The following is a 17,937-nucleotide window of genomic DNA, read 5'->3' as shown; positions in this document are numbered from 1 at the left end:
AGGATCCAACTTTTAAGCATCACTTTAACCTCCCTCAACTTGTGGGCAAACAACATTAGGGGGGGATTTAAGATGGCAAGGGGCTGGCTTTACCCAAGCATCTCAAACGATTTGTAAGAAATCCGGATGAGATGTCCACATGTCGAAGAATTTAAACGGCTTTGGGCCCCGATACTCATAGGGCCACATCAGACTGGTGAAGGGACTGGTCAGAAATCCCTGGGGCCAAGAAAGGAAATTCGGAGGACGAGAACCTGGTTAACCACTCTTCGTTAACAAGACAACAATCTAGCTTACAAGCCACCTTGGCCGAACTGCCCTCTAGTTAGTCCAAGTATACTTGAAGCCACTCCATTTAAGATCTGAAACGCCTGCCTCATCTATGCAATTGTTAGAACTCACCCACCTCAACGTCGTTATGGGAGCTCCCCTTCCTTCTCGTGGCTGAAATAGACAATAATGAAGTCACATACTATTGCTTAAACGTTTCCCCTAATTTGGTGACCAATATCGCGAATCCCATCCCAAAGCAAGGAGCACTCGGCCAAATGGTTTAACGCGTATACTGCCGTGATGTAACACTCCAGCTGGTTGTGAATCCCTGTAGTCCAACAGTGAATCGTCTGGTCCGTAGAAGAGATCATGTTGAGACGAACCTTAGAAGGATCCCATATGAACCATATCTGACCACTAGGGTGCGCCACATAGTTACTGAAATAGGACCAACCCGGAGCTATGCGGGCCATAATACTTGCATCCGATTCCTCCTTGACTCTAGTCTCAACCAAAATGCTAATACATGCATGCGATTGGCGGATAAAACCTTTGACTTCGGACTGTTTGAATGGGGCATTTAGCCCTCTGATGTTCCAAACAAAGAACTTATTCATTTAACAAAATGAAGAAAGGTTCAAACAAGTATGCGCTTACCTGAGGCAACGCGTTTGCTGGGTTGTTAGGGAGGCTTCCCACCAGTGGCTTTATTGCTGATACTGTGAGGGCTCCTATCGATAGCCTTCGAAGAACTCGACTTATTTCCCTTCTTATGGCATGGGCACTGGAATACTCTTGGTCTGCAACAGCTTGAACTGAGGCATCTGGCAGGGAAGGGGGTCCTTGGCCATGAGGAAGATGCTAGCGTCAAAGGGGCTCAATCTGAAGTAACATGATCGACCTCCACACTGCCAGGGTTTTTGAAAATGTCCCTTACATGTGAATACCAAGGGTCGGATAAGGGGGAGGGGGGTCCCTAGTCGTCAACGATCTCACCTTCTTCAACCAATGGTTTAGCCTCAACTGTGGGCCCGACGTTTAAGTCCACAACCAGGTTATGTCTTCATCACGTGTTGGAGAGACCCCAAAACCCGGACCCACCAGAAGAAGAGAGGTCAAGCAAATTTGAATTTGATGGACAGTTGGGAATAACCTCGACGTCCACTTCTAAAATAGAGCCCAAGACCTTGAATTGATTCCTATTCGTGGCCAAGTTGCGGTGACAGACTTGCTGGAACACAACTACATAGAAGACGTGGGCTTAAAGAACTTAGAGTTCAGACCCGCAGAGCCTGCCACAGTGGGGGAAACACCATTTTGGAAAGTCTTGTGAGACAGGCCCTTTACAGGGAGTCAAAATTCTCGTGCGCATGGGAGTGGCGGTCCCTAGAAAGAATGCCTCCCAGAGCCTGATCTTGCATCTTCTCCAGCACCGGAAGAGGCAAAATCCCATCACCTTGGGATCTAATGCGAGTAGCAGGTGGGATGGAGGAGTCCGCTGCTTTCGTAATACCCAACCTGGGACCTTGACGGCAGACAAGAGATGCAGCAGAATTCATGGCACAATACTTAGATGCGTGACCAAAGGAGCAACAAGAGGCGCAACTTGGCGGCACCCACTCATAAGAGATTTCTTGTTCAAAACTAATACCTCCCTCAGGCAGACGGTGATAGACCTGGGCAGCTCCGTTGATGGTTTTTCCACACAAATGCGGGCATATGAAAGACATTCTTTGGAGTGGGTAATGCTGTCTGAGTACAGGGGAGCACCAAGAGTGCTTCCGATCGAACTCAGGCCAGCTGAAGTCCACAAATGAAAGGGAAACGTAGGGAGGCGCACCCACACTAGGATAGACTTCACGTCAATCTTCTTCGATAGCAGGTCAGGGTTCCACAGCATGACAATCAAAGGCCTTTTCGCCAGGCTCTATGGCCCCTCTTCTTGGACTTTTTACCTTGTCTTCTTCGTTACCAAATTGGAAGATGAGATGACCATTATCTAAAACTTAACATCTACCTGACTCGATAGCCTCCACAACTTTCAGAAGAGATGAACGGATATGCTCAAAAGAAGGTCTACAGTCAACAAACAAGCCCACCACAGACTTATTCCAAATGTGGAGCTCCTCATTGACCAAATTAGCTGGGCATTGCACAATGAGCTTGTCCTCCACCATAACCAGTGGTGAGAAGTGGAGCGGGAAGCCTTCTAGAGGTTGGGAGGCAGCACTAATAGCGATGACCATGACTGAAGGGCTGCCTTTGGAGTGGCCGAGCCACCACCACTGCAACTCCCTCTGCCTACTCAAACGTACACAAACAGACTGAACATCCTCAGAACAACCATCCACACCCTATACCCCAGCAATAAAGGACCTTCCATTCTCTTCCTCCCCACCATCTGGAGGTCTTAACCTCGCTTGAGCACCTCCCGTAGCCTCTCTGAAGAAGCTGGGTGATGCAGATTCATTACCAAATAGGGCTTGTTTCATTGGGAATAAGTCTAGGGTTGGGTTACATACATGTTGGGCCTTTGATCCCATGGGTTTCTAATGTAATAGGCCAGTTTTATGGGCCTAAAATATAGGTATATAGGTTGCATACGGGATTAGTCCAATACCTAGTTTATTTTTATGTTTTTTAATTGAACCGGTTCAATTGGTTGCATCCAATTGGTTCGATTTAAGTGATCATGTGACTTGGTTAAGTGGTCATGTGATGTAAGTTGGGCTGGATTAGGATTCTATAAATCTAGCCATGTTTTGAGTCTATTTCCTTTAGTATTCTAGTTTCCTAGTCAGTTTAAGTTACCTAATAGGTTAGGGATAGGGTTAGGCCATTCTTTTTTAGTGTCTAAGTCTATTTTTGAGTCTTCTATATTAGTTTGTAAGGGAGGTCAACATTACACACGAATTTGATTAATAAAAATTAGCTTTATGCTTGCTGCCATTGCTGCTGCTCTTTGTGAGTGTATATCCTTGTGGATCTCAATGTGGATAGGGTGGGTGGACTCCTGTGACTCCTTGCATCGTGAAGATCGGGAGGTTCCTTCAAGATATCAAGCTACTGCCATTGTTTCTGCATTACAGTAAATTTGAACCTGCACCTTGTTTTAAACCTTCTTCTTTTAATCTGCCTAGCCATTCCCCTTCCATTAGACCTAATTCACCCCCCCTCCATCCATCAAACCTTACTCTTCATTAAACCTGCAACTCCTATCTCAACTAGGACTCCCTCATAACTACAGATCTAGCCATCACTTTCAAACCCTACTTCCAGCCTATATCCCCCACACTACTCCCCACACTCGACCTTAACCCTAGCCCTTAGTCTCCACTATAACCCCTCCATTCCTCCACTCCATTAAACATAAAACCTGCAACTCAATTCTGCCCAAGCTGCAGAATTTTCGAACCTTCCTAAACCCTAATATTTATATACCATTAAAGCCTCCTAAACCTGCATATTAAAACCCTATAAACCCCATTACCTTTATTCAACCCTAACCCTAGTTTTTGCCCTAAATTAGCAAATCCTAACCCAATCGGCCAGCCCTTGTGTGTGACCCCATTACCTTGGCTTCTAGTGGGACTACTCCTACCTAGGACTACATAAATTGGTATCAAAGCTATGGCGAAGGGAAGCTCCAACCAAGTCTCGAAAGATCTACCTCCCTTCGTTTTCAAGATCCGAGTTCGTCTACCCAATGGGAGCACAACCATATTAGTTGTTTATGAGAGGCGACGTAACAACATTATTTCACAATCTGTGGTGGATATGTTGTCCCAATTAGGAGAGATTTGCATCATGCCTACAGATAAAGTCTTTGTTGAATTTGGGTGTTCTTCATACCATGATGGTGCTTGGTGTCAGCCGGTACCACATCCAAAGAGCTTTATTGCAGTAGGTGGTGATGGTTGGACACGCGACAAGGTTGGATTGAACCTGAAAACAACTCCTGTGTCCTACTTGATCGACACCGTCTATACCATTGTCTTGCTCTAGAAGGGTTACAACCAAAGGTGACCACATCGACTGTACAGCCACAGGGAATGCCAAACGTATCAACTCCAACGCAAGTGGCAACGATTGTGCTTGAAGCTTCACCAATGGCAGATGCACCAACAGAAGCTTCTACTAAGGCGGTTTGTGTTGAAGAGATTCAAGAACCTATAGCTAAAGAAATTCAAGTAGACCAAGCTGTACCAGTAATTGAGATTATGGTTGAGAATCTCAGCCATCAAATTGATGTGGAGGTCCAAAACACAATGGTAGAAGAAACTACTGAAGAAGTTTACACTGCAGAGAGCAAAGTAGAAAAAGCTGAAACAGCAGAAGATGAAGGGGTGGTTGAGAGCACTCCACAAGAAATTATTAGCATTCAAGATGCTGTTTTTGAAGAGGTGGAGCTTGTGTCTCAAGTATTAGATGCGAAGGTTGCTAACACTGAAGACTCTATAGACAGGACCTTCACAGTTGCTGCTGATTCAGAAAACGAACACATAGAGTTTGTTATGCCACCATGGTTCTTCGAAGAGAAAGCTCCACGCCTTGGAGATTTTATCCCCAATGTTCCTGCTTCACCAGAATTCTGTTTGGGGATGGTCAAAGCTGCTGATCACATGTTGATTCCCCCTCATCACTACAAAATTCGAGGACGAATTTTTTCAAGTTGGGGAAAGTTGATGCAGATTCATTACCAAATAGGTCTTGTTTCATTGGGAATAAGTCTAGGGTTGTGTTACATACATGTTGGGCCTTTGATCCCATGGGTTTCTAATGTAATAGGCCACTTTTATGGGCCTAAAATATGGGTATATAGGTTGCATACGGGATTAGCCCAATACTTAGTTTATTTTTATGTTTTTTAATTGAACCGGTTCAAATTAGTTGCATGCAATTGGTTCGATTTAAGTGATCATGTGACTTGGTTAAGTGGTCATGTGATGTAAGTTGGGCTGGATTAGGACTCTATAAATCTAGCCATGTTTTGAATCTATTTTCTTTAGTATTCTAGTTTCCTAGTCAGTTTAAGTTACCTAATAGGTTCGGGATAGGGTTAGGCCATTCCTTTTTAGTGTCTAAGTCTATTTTTGAGTCTTCTATATTAGTTTGTAAGGGAGGCCAACACTACACACGAATTTGATTAATAAAAATTAGCTTTATGCTTGCTGCCATTGCTGCTGCTCTTTGTGAGTGTATATCCTTGTGGATCTCAATGTGGATAGGGTGGGTGGACTCCTGCGACTCCTTGCATCGTGAAGATCGGGAGGTTCCTTCAAGATATCAAGCTACTGCCATTGTTTCTGCATTACAGTAAGTTTGAACCTGCACCTTGTTTTAAACCTTCTTCTTTTAATCTGCCTAGCCATTCCCCTTCCATTAGACCTAATTCACCCCCCTCCATCCATCAAACCTTACTCTTCATTAAACTTGCAACTCCTATCTCAACTAGGACTCCCTCATAACTACAGATCTGGCCATCACTTTCAAACCCTACTTCCAGCCTATATCCCCCACACCACTCCCCACACTCGACCTTAACCCTAGCCCTTAGTCTCCACTATAACCCCTCCATTCCCCACTCCATTAAACCTAAAACCTGCAACTCAATTCTGCCCAAGCTGCAGAATTTTCGAACCTTCCTAAACCCTAATATTTATATACCATTAAAGCCTCCTAAACCTGCATATTAAAACCTATAAACCCCATTACCTCTATTCAACCCCAACCCTAGTTTTTGCCCTAAATTAGCACTTTTAACCCAATCGGCCAGCCCTTGTGTGTGACCCCATTACCTTGGCTCCTAGTGGGACTACTCTTACCTAGGACTACATAACTGGGAGGATCTGCCATGGACCCTCACAGCCACAGGAAGCCGATGTTGAAGCTCTCTCGCGTGTTAGCTTCAGTTTTCACAGGTGTAACTAGCAGAGTCATGTCGAAAAATAGTGAACCTCAATTATCTGATTTCTTTAACCTTTTTCTCAAGTTAATGGGCGTGTTTTATATTGTTAGGGGAGAGAAGGAGGGGAGGGGGGGGGGGAGGGGTTGGTTGCAAACTTGAGCGAGTGGAGAAAGAACAATGGAACTATGACTGAGATAGGATCAAAAGTCCTATTGTTACTTATTTCGGATAGTCAGAGTTTTATTATTTTTGGTTGTTTATTTAGTGTAGTAAAGTTAGAAGTCTTAAGAGAAGTCTATTTTGGTTTTGGATCTCTGTATATATGTAACCACCCCCATGTTTTTGATTGGGATGAATTCATTTTTCTCTCTCCTCCCCATGCTAGTTCTCTCCCTCATTTTCCCTCTTTCCCCTTGGTTTGGTAAGGGATTTTCTCTCCCTCAACCTTATTTTTTTACCTCTCTCTCTTCCTCTCTCTCTTCCCCCCTTCCCCACCCCCATGGTTGCTCGTCTCTCTTCTCTTCTCTGTTCTTATCTCTCTGTTGCATTTACTCTCTCCTATTTTCTTTCTCCTTTTATTTCTTCCTCTCATATTCTGTCTTCCATTGATTTGTTTCAACTTCAAATCCTATTCTAGAAAGATTTTATCTCTTCCCTTTCATGATTTGGTGATTTCCTGTCTCTCTGCTTCTTACCAATCTCATTTAGTTACCTCTCTTCCTCCCATCTATTGCTATCTGATCCTAAGTATTAGGTTGCTTTCCTATTTTATGTTCTCCATAATTCCCATTCATTCCCTTTTCTCTCGATACCGATACTTAAAATCTTTGCATGTGGCTGAGATAGGCCACAGTTTGGTATGTAGACGACCCAATGGGTGCTCTATGCAACTGATGGTTTACTCATCAAGATCAGACATCAATGTGGCTTGGAATTGGTGGATGACAGACCATTTATGAAAGCCTATAAATAAAGCTACTACATTTGGACTCCTCAATCGTTATTGTTTTATTGCCAAAAAAAGGCTGTTTATGTAATTTATTCCATTTTAGTTATCAATTCCTGCTTGGGATCTCAATTCATGATATCAATACATGAATAGAAGTTCCATCTATCCTAGTGTCATCAGTGGAAAATTAAAAAAGAACTATTTATACTTGACTGCAGGGTCAAAATTGTCCTTTTACACTTGTTTTTCAAGTTGGGCCAGGTTTAGACTTTAGGTTTGAGTTGATTCGCATTTTTTGATCTCCCTTTCATATCAACCATATACCCTGGAGCTGTTCTTTTGTGATTTACTTCTGCTCTAGACCTTTCTTTTTATTTGTATTTACCTTTTGGGTTGGAATTCCACTTGAGAAGAGGGGCTTATTGTTAGTGAATGGTAAGTTGGTAACTATAGTGATTGGAGGGTATGAATTTACCTATAGGGTCGTTTTCCTAGATCAAAACCTGCAAGGTTCAGGGTTTTTATAATCTTCCTGCATCACTTTCGATAAGTTTTTCCTAAATGGAGCCTTGTTGATGTAGGACCAGGTTTGTAAAGACGACTGGACATGTACCAGGCGACCGGTTGCCTTTTGTGTCCAGCCGCCTAGATCAGTTTTACTTAAAATGGACAAAGCAATGGGAAAAGGTCAGGGGGTGGGGAGGGGGAAAAAGGGGGGGGGGGGAAGAAGAAGAAGAAAATGGGAAAGATTGTTAAGACTTGAGGGAAGGGTTGGTGCAAAAATAAGAAGGATCGATGAACTGATTGAGAACCAGCAAGTTATAAGCCACTGGATGAGGACCTTTTAGTTTGAACATGGAGATGGATGATGGTGGTTGATGATGATGATAATTGATGGAGGTAGATAGTTTTGGCTGCTAGAGTCCACTAGAGCCCCACCAAGGAGATCCACCTTGGATATGATTGCTGAATCCACAGCCCACTTGAGTCCACAAGCTAAATTTCACAAGAGAGTTCTTTGTCTTCAAAATCTGGTGTTCCATAGAACAGCCCATGGTTTCATTATATAGAGGGGAAGCATTAAAAGCCCTTGGGATACATAAACTTACATTAAACAGACTTTTGGATTTTCAACGCCTAGAAACTAAAACCAAGACATAGGGAACTACAATCAAGAAAGTGATTTAGAAAAACTAGAAGACTCTTAATGACTAATAACTAATACCCAGGAGCATGAACAACCTCATAACTTCACCTAGGAAACTGAAAAGCCATATAGTAAGACTAAATACTAGCCTAGGAAAATAAGAAGGCAGAACCACTGGGTTTAGTTCACCCAGGCCAGCATAGTTGTCGACCTATGGTCTGGGCTTTAGGCCTGGCCCTGCGGGCACAAATCTGGACTTGGGCTGGGCCTGGTAGGCTAGGCCTGGCGGGTTGGCTGAATGCCCTGCATCAAGGGTGGTTGGGTACTTCCACATCACTTGTCTTGTATTTTTGTTTCATTTCCACAATTCAATTTATGTTGTCATGACGTATAGGCAACCCAAGGCGTTAGAGGAGGCCTGGATGCAAGGCGACACCAACGATGCGACCAAGGGTGTCCAAGGTGCATGGACGCCTAGGTGACGCCTTGACAACTATGGGTAGCGATCGATAGGAGGAAGAGAGGAAACTGCATGAGAGAGGAAAAATAGGAAGTCTTGATAAGAAGAAGAGTAGAGAGAGGAAATAACCAATTCATGAGAGGGAAGAGATTATCTTTCTAGAAAAGGATTTGAAGTTAAGAAAATCAATGGAAGAGAGAGAAGAAGAGGAGAGAAAATAAAAGGAGAAAGAAAATAAGAGAGAGTAAATGTGATGGAGAGACAAGAAAAGAGAGGAGAGATGAGTAACCGTGGGGGTGGCCGGTGGGGAAGGAGAGAGAAGAAAAAAGGGGGAGCGAAAATCCCTTACCAAAGCAAGGGGAGAGAGAGGAGGAGGGAGAGAACTAGCATGGGGAGGAGAGAGAAAGCTTCATCCATCAATGGCAACTACCGAACCAATCATTTCATTCCATTCAAAAACATGGAGGTGGTAACACATATATATATATATATATATATATATAAAACCCAAAACCAGAAATAGACTCCAATAAAGACTCTTTAACTTTCCTACCCTAAATAAACAATCGAAAAATTAATAAAACTCTTACTATAAATAACTAAAAATAGGACTTTAGTACAGCTAAGATAAACTTGGACTCTAGACATGGGACCATCTAATAAAATAAAAATGTTCGTGCACCTCCTTGACCCCCCACTTTTTGGGTTTTATAATTCAGCCCATTACAATGATAAAACCTAAGAACTAAGGCCCAACCCAAACCTATACTAAAACTTGGCCCTAATTTAAACCAGGCCTGCATTAGTTGGTAATAATTCTTAATTTTAATATATACCAGGTAGTTTATTTTTCAAAATTCTTGATTTTATTTCTACTTTGGGACTTGACCATATGAGGGATAATTTTATTAAATCTCATATAATCTTTTCTATATTGTAGGAAGTTTTTTGTTTTCGCCTTTGATAGTGCTATAGTCTTGTGTGTTCGATCTTTGTAGGCATTGGCCTCAGTATTCATCTTAATTTCTTGATTGGTATTGATTGTTCTACAAAATTTAATTTGGCTTCCCCAGTGATGTGTAAAATTTTATTTTAATTTTAACTCTAGAAGGCTAAACCCCATTGAGCCATGTCTACCCCTTTGTAAGATTCTGTTCTGTTTGCTTGGATATGGTCCTAGGTTATGTTTCTAATTGTTTCATGATATTTTTCAGATTGCATTGGTTCGGCCTTCAATGCAAAGGGAGTGATGCAATGCCCTAATTGCCGAAAAATTGAGAAAGGTCAATGGCTTTATGCTAATGGTTGCCGTTCATTTCCTGATTTTGGCATGGAAGACTTTACCCATGATGAGGATCTATATGATCTAAGTTATTCTGAAATGGTAAAATTGGAAGTCTGCTATTTGATTCATCTTTACTAATTTCTCTTGGCCCTTCATGATCGTCTGATAATATATGCAGTCAGATGCTAGTTTCTGTAACTTTCATCTTTCAGTTCTTTGCTTAGTATTATATTCAATTTTCTTTTGTTGGATGCTTAAAGAGAACCGATAACACTTATTTGTTGCGAAATGGTTGCTGGTGCACCCATGCTTGAGACCTTTTCCACCACAACCTGTACTTTTTGTGTCACATGGATTGATGATTTGGCAGTCTTGATCACTGGAAAGATGGGGGACTCCACGAGTATGCCAACCTGTCAAAATTGGTGGCCTATCTTAATTGTATGGGCCGTCATATGAAGGCTTTCCCCCTTGGTTCTTCAGTGGTACTTGTTGAGAATGCTTCTTTGGTTTTTTGAACATGATGCAGTTGCTTGGTTTTAGGTTTAATTTGGGTTTACTTTTGTAATTTTATTTTATTCATTTTGATAGATGAGATTCTATTATGGAAGTAAATATTCTCGCATTTATTGCTACTGCACTCTTCGTTCTAGTTCCTACTGCCTTTTTACTTATCATCTACGTAAAAACAATTCGTCAAAATAATTAGTTTGAATTAAACTTGACCTCAGAGTCGTAGGATAGAGCTGTGGAGTTTGATTCAAACTCTACTTCAATCTTTGAGCTCAAATTAGTATGGTTTCTGTTTCGAGTCTCTAAATATGCATGTAATCCATCAAAATATTCAGATTGGAATGAATCAATTGAATTACTAAAGCCAAGGGCTGGCCGTACGATTTTGTTCTTCCCTTCCTCTCCATTGATTCTGCTCTCTTCCTGGTTCTCCCTCTCTTCTGTTTCTTCTTCTTCGCATCCCTCATTATTATTTGTAAATTTTATTGCCTTTTTCGTTGCTGCCAATGAACCCACCGGACAGAGAGATTTTGTTCAATCTCTCTCGTATCTTTCCCAGTCATTCTCAAACTTGTGGGTTGGAATCGCAACCCCTGAGCGATCCTACCTGCAAATCCCCAGCCCGATAACCAGTTGGAGTGGAGAGTTTCCAACCGAGTCTCAGGTCTGCTCTCTTCTGTCGCCTGGACATGGTTGCAGTAATTTTATATCTATCTACTAAGTACTAACCTTCTGCTTGAGTGCCACTCTGTCGGATTAAATAGGCCATTGAATTATCGAACTTCCCCTGAAATTTTGAATCAATCTGGACCTATTTAGTTGAGTTGGACTACCACAACCTATGCTGGTTGTACCGCCTCACTGTTTCAATTTAAGGTAGAAGAAGATCTTTTAATATTTACAATTAATCCCTATCTTGCTGACATAAATGCCCTTCTTTCATATATTGTTTCTGCTTTATCTCCCCTCATATAAACTTCCTGAATTGCTGTCTTTTTTGAGAATAATTCCTGATTGGTTCGAAGTTCTGTTATCTTACTCTTAAGGTTCTGATTTGTCTCTATAATTACGAAGGTGCCACTGACATTGTTAGTTGAGTTGTCTATAATCTGGGTGGGCCCATAGTGACCCGTAATTAGGATTATTGAACCCGCTGTCGGATAAATTGATATCAGAGCCGAAATGCTTGCAGATATTCCTCAAGAAGTCACTTGGCAGCTCATAGACAGGGATTATGGCTTCAAGGTTGAGGTTCTAGAGTTTAATGGTGAGAAGGGACTCAATGATTCTTGATTGGTTGACTAAAGTTGAGACAATTTTTGCATACTAGTCCTTTCTAGATGACAATGTGTGAGCTTATCCTCACTAAATTCACTGAGTGTGCATGCTTGTAGTGGGATGATTTGCTACAGTCAAGGCTTATCAAGTGACTTGGATCTGGCACTAATTGGGTGGATCTGAAGCAGATATTTAATGAGAATTTCGTTCCTTCTAATTTTGAGAAGATGCTTTTTTCAACAAAATGGTCAACTTTCATCAAGGTAGCAAAGATGTAGATACCTACAGCATGCAGTCCCACAAGTTGTCCTCCAGATGCATATGGGTGTTGAGGTACATCAATGGACTAAATACATATTAAGCTACATCAAGTCGTCAAAAATCAACATAGAACTAGAAGACAACAGAACTGAAGAAGAAAACTATTGGAAGTTTGAAACAATCAAAACATACATTTGGTTTATATTTCTCTTGGAATTGGTCATTGTCTTGGTATACCTACTCTCACATTTGGTTTATACTGTTCGTAGAAAATATGATTTTAGTTATAAGTATTTAAACTGCTCTTGATTTAGAGAAATGTTTTTGCTCTCTAGGAAGTTTGACTAGTCAAATGATTTTATTTTTACATGAGACTTTTTGTATTAGGTAGAGCACAAAACCAGCTTTCCAACAAATCCAAGATTGCTTAAATCTGATTTATATTGAAGGATTATGTTCCGGTCAAACCTTCTTTGATGTGCTCGAATGTTGTCAAAACCACTTTGAATGAAAATATATATATTTTTAGATATCAAAACAAATGAATATTTTTTCGCTATGTTGGTTGTTAGCAATGTTTTACCATATTAAGATTTATGAAATTTTTAGATTTGAGAAAAGCCCTCGCATTAGAAAGTAGAAAAATTTCACCTACCGTTGCAAATCCAATTTTGTTCTTGAACTGGGGGCTTGACTTTTTATCCTTTTGGGATTGGATTTTTTAACTATTTTTATTGGATTCAAAGGGGGGAGGGTTTATTTGCTTTTTATGAATAATATCTTAAGCAAATGAAATAACAAATATTTCATTTACCTAAATGATATTTGGCATAAATAAGGGCCAAACCTGGTTTGATACTACTAAGGCGACAGTCACCTAGACCCCAAAAAATCCACCTAAACGCCTAAGAGAAGCCTTGACAACTATTAAGGCCCCGTTTGTTTAAAGGGGAAGATGGGACCCACATGTTGGTGGGGGGTTTTGTTGGGGTGGAAATGTTGAGGTAAAGTTGAGGTAATGCTACTTTCCTCATGAACAGTAACTAAAGTCCCACCAAATTTGGTGGGACTTTGGATAGCAAAGGGGTGGGATTTTGAAGTGCCACATCAGCAGACAAAGCAATTAATGATGTCCCCTGAGCTTTTGTAATTTCACCTCCCCAAATTAACCAAACAAGTTTGGGGTGGGATTTTGAAGTGCCACATCAGTATTTTCCCATCCCAATTCTCCCACCCCACCTAAGTTCCCTCTAAACAAACAGGGCCCGACTCAAATGCTCTTTTTTTTGTTTTTATAATTAAAAATGATAGAAGATTTTGTTAAAAACTTTAAAATACAGAGTAGTACACTTTAAAATAATGTTCTTATAGGGAAGTGCAACAGCTATACAAAAGTCTACGCGGGCTAACAGGCTACTCATTAGGGAACTTAGCTAGGGGTTTGGGATCCAAATACAAAGATTTCCTTGTAACCCCACTGTTAGTTAACTAATCAGACAATTAATTGTCTAACCTCAATCATAAAGAAAATAAAGAAAAATCCTCAAGCCACAGAGTGGCCTTGCCTTTTCTAATAACTTGTAAATAATGTCAAGGACCACCCTGTTCGACCTCAACCATCCAATCACCAGCTTGGAATCACCTTCAACTTGAGTTTTCATCCATCCATCTGAAATAGAGAAATCCACACCCTTGACTGATGGAGAATCCAGGAGGGATTTTTACAGGATCGATTATGGAGGACAGCCAGATTAAGATCAGGTTTTGTAGGACCAAAGGGGAATAGAAGGGTTGCAAGGTAGGGAAGATGAAGAGTCACCTAGCCATGGTTTAAGGTGGTTTGATGGAAGGTTGAAGATGATGGAGATGATGGTGGTGGATGAAGTTGAAATTAAGAGAAAGAAGATAAACAGAAAATAAAAGATAGCTTTGGCTGCTAGAGATCCACTAGAGCCCACCTTAGGAGTCCACTAGGTCCCAAAAGAGATCCACTTTTGGATGTATTTGCTGAAATCTACAGCTACTTGAGATCCACAAGTAAAAATTCTCAAAGAGAGTTGTTTTTTTTTTTTTTTAAAAAAAAAAAAATTCTGGCTTTTGAAACAGCAACCCACCATTCATTTTTTTTTGATAGAAGCAACCCACCATTCCATTTTATAGTTTAGGAGGAGGCTTAATAGCCTCTTGGATTACATCAAAAAGACTATTGGAATTTCAAGATTAATTAGAATTCCCACACCTCATACATAGATGATATAAACCCAATACATTGAACCCCACCCTCAAGAAAACTAGAGACTTGTTCCAAGACTTTGGAACTACAAACAAGGAAAATAATAAATCTGCCTAGGAATATGAAATGACACTTAACTACCTAGATATATGAAAATAAGCTACTACTAAACCTAATCCCTTATGCCTTCCTTGTACCCACATTTTAGGTCCATTAAAGTGGTCCATTACAAAGAAAACATAGAGAATCAGAGGCCCAATGTATACATAACCCCAACCAAGGCTTATTTCCAATAAAATAAGCTCATTATGTGATTTCTCTGCATCAATGATAGCCTTTGGTTCCGCTGTAATGGGGTCACATATGCCAAGAGGACATAAGAAGACGAGCAGGATTTCCCCCGCATGATATCTAACACCCCCTAATGGCTATGTAATTACCCAAAGCCGGGAGATCTAGAGCAGCAAGTCTCTCAATAACCCTCCAAAAGAGCAATATCAGCAACCTAGTCAAAGGATGATCATATCTGGTTGCAACTCTGATCACAAGGCCTATTAGGTGTGAGGAATGGGTTGCCAAAATTAGAAGTGAATCAATGGCCAGTAGAAGATTTCAATGATTAGAAAGTGGCTGAAAATAGAATCTCAGAATTAGGCTTTGTATGGCAACGTTTCTGGGTCCGACACTATTATGTGTTTCTATGTTTTTTGAGCGTTTCTAGGTCCTGAAATGCTGTATGGTAATACTGAAAAAAAAAAGTTTTTGTAACTAAGAAGAAACAAAAACCCATATGGGTTGCACTTAATAGGATCGTTTCTGGTGTTTACAAAAAATTACATAACATGCCATTTACACTATAATTTTTATACTTAGGTTTTTTTAAGCCAAATATCACCGTTAAAAACTACTTAAATTGTTTAGATAGTACAGCCATGAGTTTGAACCAATTATTACAAATATATCTAGAGTTGAAATAAAACAAGAACAAGAACAATTGATATGATCAGGTTCCATATCAACAAAAAGATTGTAACATCAAATACAAAATACTTCAGCCGATGTCCTTGTGGTGGATTAGTATGAATGCCAAGAACAATATCGTGGATGCGCTCATCAATATCCTCATCGGGATTGTGGGTTTCTACCTACATGAAATGTCATACATGGTCTTCATTCTTGCGGCATTTGAAAAACCATCATCCTAGGTTTCGATGTGTACGAGACATATTCAACACCATCCGACCTTGCCCAAAAGGACACATGGGTCCTTCACCTTTCATCTCCCTACAAGATAATTAAAGTTAAAGATATGAAATTTGAGAATGCTGTCTAAAAGGATAAAAAATTGCACATAGTTGAAGGATGGAATTTTAATCAAAATGTGCTTAACGTATCAAACAACATATCATCAAATATAATAGCATAAAATAGGAGTAAATTAGTTTAATTAAAATGTAGTCAACAACGGACTTTATATACTCAAAAAATATTACAAGCTATGAATCAAGTAAGGGGGGGGGGGGGAGGAATCCGTGCTTTGTTGCTAACTCGTTCACAATCCTCTTCCTAATGACATCCATTTTTCTTGCCCTATTACATTGACTGCTAGTACTATTAGATGAGATGATAACATCATCTTTTGGTGGTTGTTCTGGTTCCTTATCTTCATCTCCATACTCTTCAAATATGTTGTCTTTCTCTTGTTCATCACGAATGAAGTTGTGAATGCCATAATAAGCAATGGCGATGGCACTTTGAGTTTTTAAAGAAAACCCACTTGGTATTTTGTTCAGTATAGGAAATCGTTTTTTCAAAGATCTAAAGCTCCGTTCTATCACATTCCTAACTGAAAAGTGCATATGGTTGAATAGTTCCACCGCTGTCCTTGCTTGTCTACCGCTGCCTCTAAAATCTTGTAGATGATATCTTTGACCCTTGAATGGTGTCAAGAACCCAGTTGTAGATGGATATCCAGGGTCAACCATATAATACTTGCCTAACATATATTGCACAAACAAATAATCAATACTAATGTTAACATCATTTATAATTGGATGAAACATTAAAGTGACCTTGTATTTACAAGGAGGAGGCCGAGGAAAGCCTAAGCTTGGATCTGCCAATGCCGTTACAAATACCCGACAATCATTTGCGGAACCCTTCCAACAATTATACACAAATGTGAATTTCATGTCATGTGCACATGTACACATGATATTTTGTGTGGTGTCTCCTTTTCTGCTTTTATAGAGTATTTGTTTCTTAACTGGTGCTGTGGCATGAATATGAGTGTCATCAATGGCACCAATACAATCCTAATAGAATCCATATTAACAATATCATCAAATCAAAATTTACAATGGATGGAATTGATTAACTAATAAATATATATATTTATAAGTTGTTGTTCATATCTTTAAAAAAGATAGTTATTTTGGAGTTTCATAGATCTCTTTGGCTACAGGAGCAAAGTTTAGAGGTCTTATATTCTCTTATGCTAGCTTTAAGAAATCCTCCAACACTCTTAACACTCTTGAGAATAACGTCACAAATAACATGCCATCCAAAGCATTTAAAAAAAAGAAAGAAAAAGAAACATCACAAATTAACCCGATTCAAAGTTCCACAATTGTTTCCCATAACCATGTACAAATAAAAAAATTTATCCTTAATAACAACTTTCAAACCGGGATAAATTTAACCATAGAAATAACCAATACCAGTATAGAGTACGAAGGAGTATGGACATCTTGTGTGAGGGGCATGAAATCAAGGCTTCCCTCCATTGTGGGTCAGACATCACCCTTTTAAGTGCCTTCTTATATGTAACCTCATCTAGCTCATACTCTGTCTCTAGCACTTCCTAATGTAGTCCTAGATAGGAGTAATCCCACTAGTAACCAGGGTAATGGGGTCACACACAAAGGCTGGCCGATTGGGTTAGGGTTTAGTAATTTAGGGCAAAACTAGGATTAGGGTTGGATATTGGGAAAGGGGTTTATAGGGTATTAATGGGCATGTCTAGAGGGCTATTATGGTATAAAAAGGTTAGGGTTTGGATGAGTTAAAATTCTGCAATTTTGGGCAGAATTGAATTTTAGGTCAAAATTAGGGTTAAGTTAGGTTTAGGTTAGGGTTGTCTTATATGGTAATGATAGGCAGGGATAGGGAAGTCTAATGGTATAGGTTTTATGATGTTTGAGTGAATGGAAGTAGGTTAGATGAGTTGGACAGCAAGATAAGGTTATTGGAGACAATTCCTAATGGAGGTAGGAGTAGGGGATTCTAGGGTTTAAGGTGGTGGGAGTTTGATGAAACTTGGATCGAGTGTCACTAATGAAGTAAGGGATGTATGTTGAAAGTTTGGTTTGAAACTAATGGACAGATTTGAAGTTATGGAGGAATCCTAGTTAGGGTAGGAGTGAGAAGAAGAAGGTTTAAACAAAGTTCAGATTCAAACTTACTGAATTTGAAGAGATCTTCAATGGCAGCAGCTTTGAAGATGAACAATGGGGTCTCCCGATCTACAAGATGCAAGGAGATAAGTAATAGCCCTCCCGATCTTCACGATGCAAGGAGTCGATTGGAGATCCACCAATCCCTTCACCTTGATATTACTCACAAGGCACA

At 40.2% G+C, this 17,937-nt stretch overlaps 1 protein-coding gene across 2 annotated transcripts in view; it reads left to right on the top strand.

Annotated features, from left to right (window-relative positions):
- LOC122657783 (E3 ubiquitin-protein ligase RFI2-like) overlaps positions 1–17,937 on the top strand; it is a 48,473-nt gene that overhangs the window by 14,740 nt on the left and 15,796 nt on the right. For both annotated transcript variants that reach the window (XM_043852577.1, XM_043852576.1), the window contains exon 2: positions 9,952–10,121. In XM_043852577.1, the coding sequence (XP_043708512.1) occupies positions 9,952–10,121 (170 nt within the window). The remainder of the gene's footprint in view (positions 1–9,951; positions 10,122–17,937) is intronic.

This window comes from Telopea speciosissima, chromosome 4 (assembly GCF_018873765.1).
Source record: "Telopea speciosissima isolate NSW1024214 ecotype Mountain lineage chromosome 4, Tspe_v1, whole genome shotgun sequence".
In the NCBI taxonomy this organism is placed as follows: Eukaryota; Viridiplantae; Streptophyta; class Magnoliopsida; order Proteales; family Proteaceae; genus Telopea; species Telopea speciosissima.
This window is presented reverse-complemented; position numbering and strand designations above follow the sequence as displayed.